This window comes from Penicillium macrosclerotiorum, assembly GCF_028827735.1.
Source record: "Penicillium macrosclerotiorum strain IBT 26536 chromosome Unknown utg000006l_segment0_segment0, whole genome shotgun sequence".
NCBI classification, from domain to species: domain Eukaryota; kingdom Fungi; phylum Ascomycota; class Eurotiomycetes; order Eurotiales; family Aspergillaceae; genus Penicillium; species Penicillium macrosclerotiorum.
In genome coordinates, this window is record NW_026643085.1 from 45,218 (window position 1) to 63,189 (window position 17,972).

At 43.0% G+C, this 17,972-nt stretch overlaps 5 protein-coding genes across 5 annotated transcripts; 3 read left to right on the plus strand and 2 right to left on the minus strand.

Moving 5' to 3' along the window:
- Window positions 1-5,010: 5,010 nt before the first annotated feature.
- On the minus strand, window positions 5,011-5,334 carry N7462_005315 (MFS general substrate transporter; the record flags this gene model as incomplete). The annotated part of the gene is made up of 2 exons (XM_057077033.1): window positions 5,011-5,165; window positions 5,226-5,334. The coding sequence occupies 2 exons, from the start codon at window positions 5,332-5,334 to the stop codon at window positions 5,011-5,013; spliced, it is 264 nt and encodes an 87-aa protein (XP_056932613.1).
- A 2,283-nt stretch (window positions 5,335-7,617) lies between these two features.
- On the minus strand, window positions 7,618-10,680 carry N7462_005316 (non-ribosomal peptide synthetase; the record flags this gene model as incomplete). The annotated part of the gene is made up of 1 exon (XM_057077034.1): window positions 7,618-10,680. One exon carries the CDS (start codon window positions 10,678-10,680, stop codon window positions 7,618-7,620), a length of 3,063 nt encoding a protein of 1,020 aa, XP_056932614.1.
- Window positions 10,681-11,709: 1,029 nt separating this feature from the next.
- On the plus strand, window positions 11,710-12,627 carry N7462_005317 (uncharacterized protein; the record flags this gene model as incomplete). Its single annotated transcript, XM_057077035.1, has 4 exons — window positions 11,710-11,809; window positions 11,868-12,099; window positions 12,155-12,494; window positions 12,562-12,627. 4 exons carry the CDS (start codon window positions 11,710-11,712, stop codon window positions 12,625-12,627), a joined length of 738 nt encoding a protein of 245 aa, XP_056932615.1.
- Window positions 12,628-13,351: 724 nt separating this feature from the next.
- N7462_005318 (GDSL lipase/esterase) lies at window positions 13,352-14,230 on the plus strand (the record flags this gene model as incomplete). Its single annotated transcript, XM_057077036.1, has 3 exons — window positions 13,352-13,610; window positions 13,675-13,930; window positions 13,994-14,230. Exons 1-3 carry the CDS (start codon window positions 13,402-13,404, stop codon window positions 14,228-14,230), a joined length of 702 nt encoding a protein of 233 aa, XP_056932616.1. The 5' UTR covers window positions 13,352-13,401.
- A 257-nt stretch (window positions 14,231-14,487) lies between these two features.
- N7462_005319 (phytanoyl-CoA dioxygenase family protein) lies at window positions 14,488-15,539 on the plus strand (the record flags this gene model as incomplete). Its single annotated transcript, XM_057077037.1, has 3 exons — window positions 14,488-14,692; window positions 14,748-15,123; window positions 15,188-15,539. 3 exons carry the CDS (start codon window positions 14,488-14,490, stop codon window positions 15,537-15,539), a joined length of 933 nt encoding a protein of 310 aa, XP_056932617.1.
- Window positions 15,540-17,972: the final 2,433 nt, after the last annotated feature.

Here is a 17,972-nt window from a genome sequence, read left to right on the forward strand (position 1 = left end):
AACCACTCTGCCCAATATTACAATCGACTATTGTAGAAAATCACCAACAAAATTCTGAAGGATATCTTTAGATATTAGAAGCCATATTTATCCAAGATAACTAGCAGGCATACGTATGGATATAAAAGGTACCATACTGGGCCCCCAAATGAAACCAAGGACCAAAAACAAGAGCTAAGAACAACAGCTAAGAGCAACAGCTAAGAACAGCATTACCTCTGTCTAGTTTATCAATATGGTCATATTAAGATTCAAGACTTCGGCAGCGACTATCCTCACTATAAGCCTTCTGTCTTCTGTTCGAGCATGTGTTGACTTTTCAGGGATGATGTTCCCAGGGCCGGTTGATAGTCAGAAGTATGGTGATGTTTATGGCTATCTACAGGTGGTGAATGATGGAACTGAAGTATGCTCCGGATATTTGAAAAAGGGAGCCAACTATCTTGGACTTGACTATAGAAGCGGAACGAAAGACTGGGGTATCTATGCCTTCTATGACTATTAACAAAATCTCATTACTAACTTAGAACTTAGAGTGCGTTAACGGTGCCTATAGTGTACACTACGATTGGACTGATAATACAGGCGCAACATCGAAGGGATCAAGCGGTCAGGCTAGCAATTATACCGTACCAATCACTTACTGTGACAATAATGATCATTGGTACGTATAGCTTGATTTTATATGGAAGGTACTATTATTGACACTATGCAGCTCCGAGATTCGCCCTGTAATTTCATGTATCAGCAAAGGGACAGACAACTGGATTTGCGACCCATTTGACTATACACAATGCTAGTGGCAAGCCTGGTAGCAGTCTCTGATAAGATACCCTATTGGTGTATTTCAGCTAATGTGATACTGGATTAGTGGGCTGGAGTTCTCAATTAACTTGAAGCTTGCTATTTTACTTCTGCTTCGGCCTATGAAGTTTGACAACGATCATAGCATCCCCGGTACTATATGGATCGAAAGGTCTGAATTTTCTCTCTGGTGACTCCGTAATTTGATCAGATAGTGTATCAGTATCTTCATTCCTTTAGATTATCCTCTGTATATGAAGTTTGTGCCCTGTTGTAGCTGGTTAATGACAGAAACACCTCGTCAACGATCCTCCTGAACTCGTGCTCGAACCTTCTGGATTCAAGGTTCTTCTATGAGCAATCTCTTACTACAGCTCCGCGATCTCGCTGCCCTCCACGTCACCCTTACCCACCAGGATCTCTTCCCATTCGATTACCTCATCAACGAGGATACGGGCCATGCTCAAGTTATAATAGACTATGGTGCTACTCTAGACCTCCCAATCTGGTTGTATTTGTATTTTATGGATAGTATCTCCGATTCATAACCTCAAGTATTTGGCAAGATACGGCAGACCGTCAGGAACGAGATACAGCGTTTCATAATTGGGCTCGAGCTAGTTCTGCTGGGCAAGCATTTGGGGGATTATTAAGAAAGGGGCAACTGCATTTAGAAAGCGATCAATATGTTGTTGTACGTTGTGGACCGGCTTTCCATATTTAAAAAGGAGCGAGCCTGTCATTATCTAAGTGAATATGTTCGGTATTTATCTTTCATGAAAATATTAACCGGAAGCTTTACATAAATTGTTATTTCGTGCTTTTTGTTGAAGTTTCGACCTAGATAGGGGACCTGTGAAGAGCTATATGCGGTTTTTTTCCCTTCTATAACGTAAAATACAACCAATACCTGTCCCCTTGAAGCTAACCTTCGTAAATCAAAAATACTATCATTAGAAAGAGAAAAGCCTTTTGATACTTTGTTTTCTCTCCGCTTTTTAACTGCAGTACTCTAGCTGTATTAATATTTGATATATAGGTAAAGGACTATAAGATAGTTTAACATGACAAGAAATAGGTCTTGTATAATCAGACCTAGGGCATTAACCTCCTACCTGATCGTCAATCATTATACCCTGTAAGTAGATTATCTATGAAAATTCAGTGACGTACGAAAGCGGAGAAAGTAGAGCGGGTAGTTTTATATCATCTACAGTAATAGTTTACTGTAAATCCGACGTGATTCTATAACAGTTATACTGAAGTCTAGACACTACCTAAGACTGGAAGAAGTATAGGAGTGATATTTCTTCCTATCGGAACTACGAAGCTTTATTTGTGAAGAGATTCACTAATCAGAGATCACATATTATAGGTGTTATAGATTAACAATATTTAAATTATTCCGACCGACCGGCTTGTTTCGGGTACGAATTATGCATATAACGATATTTTCTTATGAAGGAGAACAAGTTGGAATCGGATCCTTTTACCGTCATTCCTCCGGGAAGTAGCAGAATAACGATATTTAGGTTATAGAAAGAGGATCTTCCTTTCTTTTAACTGAATCTCTTCAAGATTCAGTTAAAAGAATAATCTACCTCTACTATTCTTGTCTAATTTAACAACGATGTAGTATTATATTTATTTTCCCTTACATGACTAATAGGCCGCTACCCTGCAAGTAGTATCCTAACAGAAGAAGAAACTTTAGGGTAGGTAGTTATTACAGCAATTATAAGTAGGGTCGGGAAAAACTTTTGAGCCCCCCTATACGTATATACTTCTAATAAAAAAAAGCTTGATATTAGATAGGTTTCAGCCAGCTTAGCAGCTAAGTAGCTATTAATATTGATACAAAAACTACTATTCCTCTGTAAACCTTGGAATCCTATTCCTATCCCGAAAGTTAATATTTCTATTCTCCTCTAATCTAAAAAATAGATAGATTTGGAAAGAAAAAGTAATTAAGTAGCCAAGATCTCAAAATATCGCTGCTATTCCTTGGAATTTCGTAGATTGATACTAGAAATGATATTGAATCTCTATCTCCAATTTCAACGTTTTGGGTAAGTGTTCAAGCTATTCGATATGATCAATGCGAGCATGCTCCGCAGCCTAATGATAAAATTGAGCCTATTTATGAGCATATTTTACATGTTCTGGGGGTAATATAGGGCATCATATTGAACAATGTCCTATTTAGATTGATTCACTCCAAATTCATACGGATGTTGAAGAATGGTGTGTTAAAAATTATGCATGTGGTGGGCTGGGCGAGATACTAGCGAGATATGTTACTAAATTTGGGATCTGATTGATAACCTACCCGATTTTCAAACAGTATCAATACGTGATCTCTAACTAGATAGACCTCGGAGATTGACTGGTGTGGATGTCGTAACTGCAAACATTTCTTATAGTTAACGATAACCGCATAAAACCTATCAGCTAGTATGCTTACTACTCCCAGACGGGAGAGGTTGTATCAAGCTAATAAGACACAGATCGAATGAAATCAAACACAATCTTCAACTTCCGACTTTTTCAGCATCTCTTCTAAGGAGAGGAAATGTAGCTTCGAAAAATATTTCTTATAATGTCTCCGAGCTTTCTCCTCTGGACAAGCTGTAGCTCCACTCACCGTCCACTGCTCAATTTCAATCAGAGCCAATTCCTCGCTGTTCATATGATCTTTATATTTCTGGAACGATCGGTCAATATCAATCAGCGATCGATACTCTCTTTGGAGAGGGCGATCTGTGCCTCATTAGATTTTTATGATACAGGGAGCCCTAGGGGCAATTTCTAACCGTAGAAGCGTTCCAACAATCTCGCTGCTCCGTTGAAGGTGCCCCAGGACCCAGCAACGTAAGTGACCGGTTCCTTATTTTACCATCACATATTAGATGTTGTCTGGACAAAAAGAGGGTAAAGAAGGAGGCAGAGTAAACCCACCCATTCATCCGCATCCAAGAGCTCTGCAACGGCCTTCGCCACATCTCGCCCACAAGTCCATGCTTGAGGCTCCTCCCCGGTGCCTCGGACACAATACCGCCAATTCTTCACGTCAATAGGAAATTCCCCCTTGATAGCTCTCATGTACGACTTCTGCTCAGGTAAAAAATATTCCATAAACCAGCCAAGGTTAAATAAAGTCCACTCAATATCTGTCGTTTCCTGCAGTATCTTCCGAAGGGGTCCTCTGGTTCTGGCATAGGCGCCAGGGCAATCAGGATAGTCCTCAATGTTCCCAGCCCATTCGGAAGGAATGAACCGTTTGCAGGCAGGTGCGCTTTTACTCGCATTGAGAAAGCCCCTGTGCATATCGAGAAATATATCATCAGGGCAACGTATAGTGGAAATGAAAGCTGTAGCTTCAGTGGATTTGAGGATCGAGAAGACCGAAGTCTCAGAATAGTCGCTTATATGAACGGTTATCTTAGGATGATTGTATGCTGTGCATGTCTAAGAGATGAAGCATTAATTGATGCTCTTTTTGTAGGCCAAGGTTAGCTCCAGTTATACCTGACGAGTCAGAAGTGCTACAGCGTATCGATCATCCTTGGAGAGCTCTTCACAAAGATACCTTCCTAGATTGCCAGTTCCTCCTGCAAGGGCAATGACTTGGGGTCCCTTCATATCCAATATAGAGATATATCAAGCGCAAAGAGAAACCTTGACGAATAGAAATGAGTTTTCAAAATATTTATGGAGGTTTACATTGTCTTTATAGGACTTGAAGTTGATGAGACATCGGCGGAGTTCCATTTATTTCAGTTAATTTTAGAAAAAGAAGAAACATAAGAGGCATATAAGAGCACAAATCGTTTCACACGACAGAGGCACTGGGCGTATGGCCTATTTCAAAAATATCAAGGTAACAATACCCATAGCCGCACATAAAGTCGCTATTATGTATAGAACTGAGTCAACTTCCGCATCGGCAATCTCGGAACACAACATGGAACTGATTGTCATACCAAGGCATACATTCAAATAGTAATACCCAACTGTGTGAATTAAACCCCCCGAAATCAATGGTCCAATAAACATCGCCAATTTCCAACTTACATTTGACAGGGTGAAGGCACGAGAAAACCCCCCATGAGGTCCAAGTATCCCAGGATGTTTGTTTTTAATCTCGTCCACGCCACCTAGAGATACAGTCAAGCTTCAGAATTCACATCTGAGTCAATGTGATGATTATAGTTCCAGAATGTACTTACGCAGCACCTCAATAGCGCCAAAACCGAGAGGTAACGTTCTCCAAACCCCGATCGCCAAGAGTGCGAGAATAAAGATGGTACGACCTTCATTTCCACGATTTGCCCATTCAGTTCCGGCAGTTCCGGGTGTTCCTAGAAGCCAAAGAGAAGGGGCAAGAAACAAGTATCCCATTGATACTGGGTATCGCATACCGACTTTGTCTTTCAGCAATCCTGCGGGTACTACTAAGATTAAGGTCGGGGCTTGCACAAGAAGAAACAAAAGGCCCGCCTGTAGGGTCTTCCAGTTGAAGATGGTCATGACATGGATTGGAATCGTCGTTTCGAAGCTTGCTGTTACAATAGCAAATATTGAGTCAGCAACCAACGCAATAATGATTCGCCGTTTGCGCAGCAAAATCCACCATATTTTTTTTGTCGACCACTCATTGATTTGAGAATGTTCATTATTCGAGGACCTTGGTCCTTGAGCATTCAAAATAGAATGATAAGGCTCTGATGGTCCTGAAGGTCGAGCGGAAAGAAGTGGATCTGTGATGTTTGACCGCTCTAGGTTAGGAGTTAGAATTTCAGCTTCAGAGTTTGAAAAATCCCTTAATCCAGGGAGGCAAGCCCTTGGCGGTTGGACCATGAGAATTTGTAGGATCAGACCGAAAAGCAATACCCCAAACGCACTGGCCCAAGTCATAGCATAGGATGCAAATTTGTATAACGATCCAGATACAGCTGGTCCACAGAGCAGACCCCCAGTCACGAACAAGGCAATAAATCCTAATACCTCTGCGAGATGATTTGCTTCAACAGTATCGCCAATAATAGCCATACCAACAATCCAGATCAATGATCCACTAATAGTCTGTGTGAATCGGCCGCAAAACAGTCCGAGCACTACAATATGTACCTCTCAGCAATGTCGAGTTCCAAAAAGAGACCATTTGCAGTATACGTACAAGAAGTAGACCAAGCCGTAATAGCCGTTCCAATGATGTTGAAAATCCAGGCGAAAACCATTAAGTGATTCTTGAAACTCGTTCTGTCTGACAAATGACCTGTAACGGGTCCAATGATGACCGAGGTGAGCGCGTTCATGGAGAGGATGAGTGAAGTCAAGGCCTGCGTCTGGGACGGACTGGCCTTCATACGATCTTCAAGAATGACAGGAAGGATGGGTATGATAAAACTGAAGAGAAAATTATCTACATAGTCCTGTTAGAAAGTTTCAAGCGTCATGCCTCAGGGTGATTTACCGGTAAACATGGCTACCGATATGACCAGAACAACAAAAGCTCTAGATGACCTCCAGCGAGACCAAGAAGTCCGTTTTTGAACAACATCGTTATGTGTCATGTCGTCTTGCATGTCTTTTCTTTGAGGCGTGGCTTCTTGCTTCGTAGAGTCTGTGTGAGTATATAAGGGGAAAAAGCGGAGGGAACAAGTGCATTAGTATTTAAGGAGATTCCCATCTGAATTTCGGACAAGATTTATCATAGTACCACGCAGAGACCAATATTAGGAGCAATTATACAAAAGAAAGCTACCAGGAAACTGACAAGGAAAAACCATATGGACCTGCCACGCATCTACGCTGGCGGAGAGCAGAGCAAGGAAACTCCCAATCGATAAACCAAATTCTGTACCAAACTATTCTGGTTACATATTGAATCAATGCGAAATTAGACCCCTCACAGAAGCCCTAGGCAAAATTTCCTTGTCACCAAGCTTGACGGCTTCCAGGATTTTCCCAGAATGCAAAATGATTGGCTTACGATGATCTAGTACTAAAAACCAAGTCTATGAAGTTACACAGTGTGCTGAAAAGGAATGAGAATTATAGGGCAAAACAGAAACAACAGCTAATCCCCCATTGAGAAATCTAGAGCGTTTATAGCTCCTTCTTAATTTTTCATCTTTATTCTTATTTTCTTTTCAATCACCAGGAAAATTTGGTGCTTTGCTTAGACTGCACATGGCCAATATACGAACTATGCAAATCAAAACGTCCAAGAAAGAGCCTCCGGAAATATGAAATGCCTTTGACTGGATGAGCATAAGAAAATGGTGGTGAGCAGATTACAAATGATAATCATCAGACTGAACAATTACTTTCCAAATTTAATTATTTGCGGGGGGTACGGTCCCTTTGCCCGATCGATCATTATTAACTTCCCAACGGCCTCCACGATGTAAAATTAACTATTGCTCTTATTGCAAACCTTGTGAATATTGGTTTCAATATGATCCATATCCCACCATCTACCAAGTCAGTACCTTAAATGGGAGAAAGTTGGAGGAGTTTCTTCATCCTATGCTAGGGATGAAATTCGGATTGGGCTAGACGTAACCATCTTTCGCGGGTTCGCCGTCGGGTAAATCTCCACTAAGAGAGCGTGTTTGGTTGCAAAGAAGGGTAATTGCAATTTTTCTGTGGTGTGCAGCAATCATTGCCATATTTACAAAATAGTGCCTTCGGTCGATGAAGGCTTAAGGGAGTAAATTCCATAGGGCATGCTGATAAAGGGGATAGAAATAAAAGAGAATGCATACTGGTCGCAGAAACAGTTGCAAAAAGTCAAGTCAATAAAGACTAGCCAGTCCGAATCGATTTCAGCCAATGGGGGATGTATCTTGCAATCAGTGTAGATGGAGATTCGCAGTGCAGTAGGTCTGGATCGTTGGCTAAAGCACGCCGAGTATTTAACCTGGAAAACTTGGGCATATCCCGCTGCAATTCCCATCGAGAATTATTGCCATAGACCTTGTCCATGAGCATAGGCATCAGCGACCCTAGGTAATGATCTGGCATCTGAGAGAGTGAATTGACCCAGTCTTGGTATGATACCCCTCGCAGGAAGCATTCCTTATTCCTGTTGTTGATCATGTCAAATATTGCTGGGAGGTAGATGCTGGAAGTAGAGTCTGGATGCAGTATATTATACGCCTGTCCTAGATTCACCGGATTTGATGCAATATGGACAATGCAAGAGATCACAAAGTCTATTGGCACAAAGTCTCCCCGGTGTCGAGGGAGAATTGGATAGCGTCCAGTTTGAATGCTACTCTTTATCACGCTGCTGAGGAAGTCGTCTGTATTCATTGCACCGGTTGTGCTCGGACCTAGAACTAGTCCGAGGCGATGAATTGCGATGGGAATACCTTTGTCTATTGCATGCCAGATAATGTTCTCTGCTACAAACTTGCTTTGAGCATATCCCGTATCATAAAAAAGCGCCTCAACGTGGGATATAGGCCTCTCATTTTCGGAAATATTAGTTGACCCGGTTATCACTCCCGTGGGACCGTATGCGCTGATGCTAGATGTATAATGGATTGCTTTAGAACGCCCACTAACCGCAAACTGAATCATGTTTAATGTCCCTACAATGTTAGTTGTTCGGTGGCTCAAATACGGTTGCACAAAGTTGATATGAGCGCCGCAATGAAAGATAACGCTGGCCCATTGCGCAAAATGACGGAATGAGTCACGCCCAATACCTATGTGTTCTTTAGCTAGGTCGCCTGGGAGTGCCAGTATCTTAGTTTCGTTTTTGGGCTCAACAATCAATCCATATCGTCGAAGGGCCTTTCGGATGCGAACCAATGCGTGTGCAGGATCATGCGCTCGCACAAGACATGCGACTTCCTTGACGTGGGGTAAAGTCAAGATATGTGCGAGCAAAAAGGCACCAACAAAACCTGTTGCGCCCGTCAGAAAAACTTTCCCTTCTGCTTCAATTGTCCAATCGGGTAATGAGTGCTCCAGTGGCTCGAGGTCTTTCCCAAGTTGACAATCCTGCAACCATTTATTCATCTCCAATATTCTATCAGGTGTAAATCCTTTGTTCTGGGCCATGCATAGAAGTGTACGCATCCCTTGCAAAGTTGAATACTCAAATAGAGAAGCTGCATGGATCACAATCCCAAAATTCTTCTGAATTTTTGAGGCTAAAAGTGCCGCCTGCAATGACGTGCCACCAAGAAGAAAGAAGTCATCGTTGCTTTGAAGGGTTTCAACTGGAATCCCAAGAAGCTCTTGCCATAGACGACCCAATCCAGTTGACACTCCCTCTTTTGCACTTTCTTGGCCAGAATGTAAATTGAGTTTCAGGGACCGTAAATGCTGCATATAATCTCCAACCAGCTTTTTGCGATCAACCTTCCCACTGCAAGTCAGGGGAAGAACCTCTAGTAACTGAAGTCGAGGAATCATTAGATGAGGAGCGAGTTTAATATAGGCCTGTCTGATACAAGCCGCAGAGATGTTCAGTGATACAGGTGTCACGCATGCGAGTAAGAATGAGCCGCTTCCTTCATCTTCCAGTGTAACACGTTGTGCTACAGCACAAGATACCAGCCCGGTCTCCAAAAGATGCCATTCAATGGATTCCAGGTCGACGCGTTGGCCACGAATCTTGACTTGGTGGTCCTGGCGGCCGACAAACTCAAGGATCCCTGCGTTGTTTCTTTGAACCAGGTCACCGGTTCGATAGTATTTATTATTACTTGTCTCGCAAGGGGGTGTCAAATGGGGTAAGTAGACAAATGCTCTCGCAGTCTTCTCAGGCTGATTAATGTACCCGCCAGTCACGCCAACACCACCGACCAAGAGTTCTCCAACATTTCCATTAGGAACTGGCTGGAGGTTCTCATCGACAATTTGAATGTGGAAGTTTTTTAGAGGTCGGCCGATGGGTATATGCCCCTTTTCAATGTCCGCAGGAGTGATTTGGTGATACGTTGTGAACGCAGTCAATTCGGTCGGTCCGTAGATATTGAAAAGTCGTCGAGGCTGACCATGTGCGACAATACTTCTTATGGTGCGTATATTGATGGCCTCCCCACCAGTCAGCAAGGTGTCGACATATGAGTACGCATAAGGACAGACATGGGCGATAGTCGCCAGGAGAGAAGTCGTCTGCCATATGACGTCAATTTGACTGCATTTCAGTTTCTGTTCAAAAACAAAAGGATCCAACATTTCATGGCGCTCAAAAGTCACAATTGTGCCACCTTGCAAAAGTGAAGACCATATCTCCCACAGTGAGACATCAAATCCAACATTGCAGACATGAGCAACGCGACAGCCATTGTGAATAGAAACGAAATCGTCGAGAACCAGATTTATAAGGCCCTTCGCCAATACCTGGACAGCCTTTGACAGTCCAGTTGACCCCGAGGTGTGAAGGATGTGAGAACATCCGCTTGACCCAGACATGAAGGTGACAGTTTGGTGAAAATCGACATCGGCTGGGACAGATACATGGTCAACCAAAATGTGATGAATATCAGAAAGTCGCTTCTGATTCTCCAAGTCCACCAAGATGACAGATACTCCTAGGTTTGATACCAGCTTTCTGATATGCCTATCATCAAGGTCAACATCAAGCGGAACACACGAGCCACCTGCATACACCACCGCAACCTGGGATAGAATATGGTCCACCCCACGTCGTGCTAGAATAGCAATGGGCTCTTCTTTGCGTATTTGGAGTCTGTATAGTAATCTCACTATCATCAAAGCCTTGCAATGAAGTTCCCAGAAAGTCAATTTGTAACTACCGTGTTCAATACAAACACGATCAGCAAATAGCTTCATTTTCTGCTCCAGAAGCTGGGCTAGACCAATGTCTAGTTCCTGATTTTCAGTCATTCTCGCTAAGAATTACAATGTCAGCTCAAAGTGAGGAGAGGCAAAAGGTGAATGTTCATTACCGGCTTTGGTATAGCAAACAGAACATGTACGTTTCTCTGAAAAAATGACAGTATTTAATACGACAGAATGATTAATCGATGGGATAGAGAGTTCGACGACCGGAGCTTGAACGAAGCTGAAAACTTCTGGTCAAATCCTCTTCAATGTTTATAGCATCTCAGGGACTCAATCGGCGCTCCGATGGATAAATGATTCATTTGTACAACTTTCTGGGAAGATTGATGGTCACCTCAAACACTGTATCGAGATCGGAAGAATGTATCACACAAACTGCAGGCATTGAGGTCCGTGTTTCTTGGTAGGCAGCAATGTTACCGACACTGGAGACTCGCGATAGTTCAAGACGGGTATAATTTAACCTTGCTCGATCCCTGGCATCATTCTAACAGTTACTATTTGACCTCCAGCTTAAGTTGGATTATCTATTCACCGAGCTTACAACTTTCTGATGAGCTGTGCAGTCTATTATCTATCTAAGACATCCAACGGCTATAAAGTTAAAGTATATTCTTGACTGGCTATACATTCACGCGAATTATTTTTCTGAAGCCCGCTATGCATAATTCTCAAATTAATTTGCTAGAGCACCTCTGCTCGAAGTCACAGGTTGATTTGGATACGTTTGACGTGGAAGGTATGGTTGTCATATACCATGTTGTTAATCACATGAATAATAGATGAAGTGGCACGAGAAATCGAAGGCTGCATTGACTGTACTTCAAATCAAGTGCGTTCCCTATGAAATGAATATACTTGATTTCGACGTCTAATACAACTAGTATGAGTACTATACCGAGCTCAAGAAGAGCGAGAGGAAATACCTTCTTCACAAAGCTATTGAACTTGCGGCAAATTTCCACAGGCAGTTTCCCTCATTGACTGAGAATGAACTTGCAGTAGAATTTGGGGTAAGACTGTACCAATACTAATATTATCGGAAGCTGATGGCCATCCAAGGCAGTTCACATGGCATTAGAAATGCGTAACTTCGTCCGAGGCGACATCCATCTCATGGTAAACCCAAGTTATGCCTATTGGAAGGAGAAGATGATCGAAGCGGGAAATCGTGAGTATATCGAAAATGTGTTGTCCGATGTTCACTAACCAGCAATCGCCAAAAATAGGTCTCCATACTTTATTCAATATCATGGATCCAGCATTCGATACGTCCCACTTAGTGATAAAAGTCCCAGCAACATGGGAAGGGCTACAGGCCTGTCATGAATTACAGTTCAACGGAATTAAAACATTAGCTACAACAGTGTTCACCATGGAACAAGCTGTCCTAGCCGGTGAAGCAGGCTGCGTGTCCATATCTCCATTTGTGCATGAGCTCAAGGCAGTTTTAGACCAAAGGTGAGATATAACACAAGTTCATTTGATTATAGAACTAAAACTTTCTTGTGCACAGCTATCAAGATAGTGATTCACTTCTAGATTTGTGCCTCAAAGCACAGAGATGGTACAAACAAGAGTCTTTACCGACGAAAGTCAAAGCTTGTGCCACTATAGGATTAGATGAAATCTTGCAACTAGCTGGTGTCACGGCGCTCACATTGGTACCAGATGATATTAAAATGTTGCAGGCAATCCAGAGACCCCAATTTGAAGTGAGCGGTATGTCGCTCTTTACAGAATCTGGTGTCACACCAGAAATAATGCAGTATCCTTCATATCTTCATGATGAGTTGAAGTATCGAATTGATTTCAATCTCGCTGATCATGGAAGAGCGCAATTGAAGTTGGGCCAGGTAAGAGATGGCATATCGATACGAAGCTCAGGAGCTTATATTGAGCCTAAATCTACAGGCAATACAGATTTTCTGTGACTTCCAAGCAAAGGCGGAATGTGTAGTGAGAACGGAAAGATCTGGCAGTGTCTAGATAAACTTTCCATACCTTCATCCGTTCTCCTACAATACAAGGAGCCGTATAAATCAACGTTTAATTCAAATTATTCCAGTCCACAATCTTTCCATGAATTTCACTCAATTAGTCAAGGGTATTCATGTATTCCAAGGTATATTCAGTAAGGAATCTAAGGGTTCCCCGGGCCATTTTCTGGCCCCTTTGCAGCCATTCACCTCGGATTATCCTCGTCTCCCTCTGAATCTGCAGCAATAGTTGTTGATACATACAAGCCGACCATGGATCCATTGGATAGATGAGGAACTTCTCAGTGTAAACCAATATGGTCGGGTGGGAATGCTGCGGAATATAAATTCTACTAAGATACTGCTACGAACTACAAAATTCACGTAGTCTACGTATTCTTCAGATATATCGAAAGTCCAAATATGCGGGTTCAAAATCTTTTGACATCTGGAATCGCTTGCTTGGTTGAAAACCCCGAGCAAGATGTTTGCTCCTTTTTCACATTGTACGTCTCGGACTAATGGCTGATAATACTCATAAAAATTATATCTAATCTCCGTTATTATGGTATATACTCTTTAGTGGTGACTCTTATACGTCTACGAGCTTCAATATATCGGGTGTTCAGCCTTCTATTGGCAATCCAATGGGAAACCCTCGGCTCGGTAGAATCAACTCACCCAATTCAAGGTAGTCAAAGCTCCACTGACATGCAGTCTATCAATGCAAACAGGACACGGGACCACATCAAATGGCGCTAATTGGGTAGGTTACTTGACAGCGATGTACAACAAGACATCGGTGCTGAATTATAACCTCGCTGTGTACGGTGCCACTGTAAACAACTCAGTCGTTGGTAACGTCGCTGGGGATCTCGTATATCAAATTTCCCACAAATTTACAGATCATTATTGTTTCAATTCAACTGCACAATCAAATCCAATATGGACTAGCGAGGCATCTTTGTTTGCAATCTGGATTGGTATCAATGAGTGAGTCCCTCTTCGGCTATTTGAAACCAAATCATACGTAACTAAGATGCACTCTTTCTCACAGCGCGCAGGTCAGCTACCTAGACCCTAGTCCATATAAGATTGTGCCCTTTGTCGTCAGGAGTTATTTCATCCTGCTCCATGACTTGTACACGTGCGGGGCACGCAACATACTAGTCATCAACGTGCCACCAATCAGCCGTACACCATATATGTTGTCACTGAGACCGTGGCAGAGAAAAATTAATCAAAAATTTGTTGATGCTCTGAATCACGAAATAGAAGCTATGGCTGTGGATTGGCGGAAGAGTCATTCCGATGTATGGCAACGATTTTTTTTTTCGATTTCATTTTGTCGCATCTAACGTACATTATGCCAATAGGCTTTCCTGGAAGTCTATGATGTATGGTCATTTATGACCATGATCCTGGACCGGCCTCGTAGCTACGGGTTCATGGATAATCGTTGTTCGGGGGAGAGATGCATCTGGTGGGACGATTATCACCCTAGTTCTGCGTTCCATCGACTTCTGGCTGCTAATATCCAAGTGAAACTTTCCCATGATTATGGAGAAACAGCTGTGAAATATAATTTGGAGTGTATTCGGTCAGAAACATGACACACATATGACAAAGGAAGCACAGTGAGATGACGCACTACCAATGTGTGACATTGCTAATAATAGCCTGAATTTAGATAATCATGTATCTAAAATGGCCTGATGAGTGAATTCAGCACAGTTATTATGATCAAGTAAGAAAGGCTTTTGTACATAACATAGACAGCAAATCTAAATCGTTGCCCGGAATCTCATGTTTCCAGGATGAAAGGATCTAGCAGAATGATAATTGAAGCCAGCTGAGTATATTCTGAGATATGGAAGGATACTCAAAGGAATCGAAGCAAGGAGTGCAGTGTGTTTCAAATGATATCGATTTCAAGGAGATTATATCCATTTTGAAGCGCGATGGCGGCATCATTGTTAAGGGGTTAATTCGAGAAGAAGATATTGATAAGGCCAACGAAGAGGTCAAAACGAGACTCGAACAAGATCAACCATGGGACGGGGAATTCTTCCCAAGTACGAACCCCTATAGCATCCGCCTACTCTGCAGCTGCTAACATTACGGTTTGAGTGGAAACCCGCCGTGCTCCTTCATTGATTGCCCGAAGCCCAACGTACACAAGAACTCAATTGATGAACCCATTATTTCAAGCGGTCTGCGCACATTTTCTCACAACTCGAAGCTGGTTCTGGTGGGGAGACAAACGAAAAGAGTCAGTTTCCAAGCCATATGTCATGTCATGTACAGCCATCCAAGTTGGTCCTGGTGCGAAGGCGCAGCCGTTGCACCGCGATTCTTTTGTCAACCATGCCATTCTTCCCGAGATCGACGAGTGGAATGATGAGCGAGATGAGAATCGAGAAACTGGAATTGGAATGATGGTTGCTGGCTGTAAGGTCACCAAAGAGAATGGCGGTACCCAGTTCATTCCCGGCAGTCATCTATGGTACGCTTCTACACCGACAGGTAAAGAGAAACGCCGAGTAAATCTGACTTAAATGTCTTATCAGGGCCACGGACCGAGAGTCTCATCCAGATGTGAAAGATTGCATAGTCGCTGAGATGGAAAAAGGAGACGCTTTCATCATGTGTGCCTCAACATATCATGGAGGCGGTAACAATACGACCGCTGACCAAAAACGCCTGGTCTATTCTTCTTTTGCTTGTCGGGGCTATCTGAGACAAGAAGAAAATCAGTTCCTGGCCGTCCCAAGAGAGACAGTGAGGAAGTATGATCGATCAGTTCAGGAGTTTATGGGGTATTCCCTCAGTCAACCAGCGGCTGGGCAGGTCGAACAGCTAGATCCGATCTATATTCTCTATCCGGAGCTGCTAATGGAGATAAGACCAACTGACTTCTGATATTATGCAGTTCAGGTGAGAACTCTTAGGTATAGCGGGTGAAGTAAACAGATTGGTCGCAGAAAAAAGATGGAATCATGGCGGACGAACATTCTTTATATCTACTAGGCTTGAGACTATGAGGAACAATGTCAGTATTTTTTTTTCAAATAGCCATTCTGTGGAAGTAATCTGTGATTGTGGGAAGATTTTGTTACGATAAATCTCAAATTTGCCATCGTCACACTCTTCGTTTTCTCATGCTCGGACTCGAGTCAGGGAGCCTAGCCCGTGAATTTTTCTTCCGGGTTATCTAGGTTGGAATTTTGAGCGAAGGAGTCGTCGACCCAGAGTCAAATTCGGTCCCAGTTAGTGGAACCCCATCAAATTTACCTTTTAAATCAGCTCTTGATATCGGTGTTTGAACGATTATTAAAAAATGAGAATGAATTCCTACGAATCTTTTTTGGTTTCTCTACAGAATAGTTCCATAGTGCTCGCCTACCACGAGAAATATTTTAGGAAACTCATCCACAGAAGCGCACTGCAGCGAGCTAATTACCGTAAACATTACAAGGCCGCCCCAGTTGGTGTAATTCTGGCACTGTCCTGATCCCCATGATGATATCCGGTTTACCTTGTTCCCAACTTGAGTTTCTAAATACTATCATGCTCAACCTCATTATGCTCAAGTCACAATGCTCATGCTACTGTTTATAAGTTGGTATGTATAACCTAGACTGAAGACAACCTAACTCTGAAAGCATATCAATCAACGGGATAATTGATTCGAGAAGGTCATGTTTGGATCCCTCAATGGTCAATCGTAAACTACTAGTAAGCAGAATCACATGGGTAGTGGTTTCGAGTCAAGTATTAATTTGAATCAATTCTTTTAGGAATGTAGCGCGTTATCTCGGGCCATTCGCGAGGCCTAACGAGATACCGCTGTGTTGAAGTTGATAATAATAAGAAAGCTTCTCCTGTTAGCTGCTACCCGGTGACTTAAGTAATGAACGGAGGGAATATGGAAAACAGTACCCTTATTCACATAGTGGTGGGGAGGGAGGGGAAGTCATCTTATTCAGGTAGAATCACTATCATAATAATCGAGAAAGGTCGTCCAGCGGCATTGTTAATCACGTTGATTATTCGAACAGCATATAGAATATAGTAAATCCAAGAGTCTATGCAACCCATGGAACTGCTGCTCAATGGAGAAGAAAACTATACAAGATCAAGCTCAAGATTAATCAGCCATCCTTTTCACCTCTGTGCGATCTTTATGCCCAACTTTGGGATGTTTATATGCTCGGGAATATCTTACCTAGCCACAGAGAAACTGAGCAGGGCATTATTCCAAATGCCTTATCGGTATGAATTCTACCGTACCAATCTTCAGTAGACCCCGATCTCTCTATCTCTATATCGAGCGATATAGTTTTTACCAGGAATTTTATCCAGCAGCTGGTGACAGCATAGATAAGGCTCTGTCCATTACGAAAAGGTATTAATGCCGCTTCCCGTCAACTAGATTGATCTTTCTGCAACACGTTTGCAAGGAGTCTATTACAGGTCTACAACAGGGGATTATGCCTTGGTTACACATTCTCTGGACTTCAATTCACAGTAGAACTTCCAAACCACGACCAGGAATTTCGGCCCGTCCAGATGGGTAAGCGACTACCGGGAAGATCCCCAGTGTCATGTGATCAAGCTCATGTGACGCGCCTCTCGATTCCGATGAACTTGCCCGGTTTTCCAAAGCATCGCGACTGGTGCCCGAAGCCGGCTTCTATATTCCCCGGGCTTAAAAGTCAACAAAGAAGTCCAGGTCATGATGCTTGGTTCCTGACAGCCTTGCATTCCTCACAACGCGACACTTTCGAGCCTTGGCAGACCTCCCCCTCAACCTTGCGACCTCAACACCAAATCAAGGATTCTCACGCTGGGTTCAATTGCAGCATTGTGATTACTCGCCGATCTGCTCCCCATTTTATCTCTACTCGGCCCTCTTGCTGCCGTAAGGCTGACGGTCTCTCTCCAAAGTGCCATTCAATCCCGGAGAGTTCTCCGACTGGTCTCCACTTGGCAGAGCCGGGGAGCATCTTGTTAATAAATCCGCTCGGCAAGTTGCCGTTACCCACCGCGCGCTCGCCACTACCTGCGATTACCACGTATGTCCATACACTTCATCCCCGCCTGTGAGAGATTGTGTGATTTGGGATCCACGCTGCTATACAAACGTGCAGCTATCATCCGACATTGATTCGAAGCTGAAAGGGCAATTCTAGTCTTTTATCAGTCCAGATACCACTCAATCCTGATTCTTGATCGGCTCAAGGCGTATAGCGATATCACCATGCTGGACGGTGGGTTAGGGAAACTACAAAAGAGGATGCGAGGTCGTCTCGGAGATATGGTAAGTTTTCGGTAATCTTGAGCTGCGCGCCC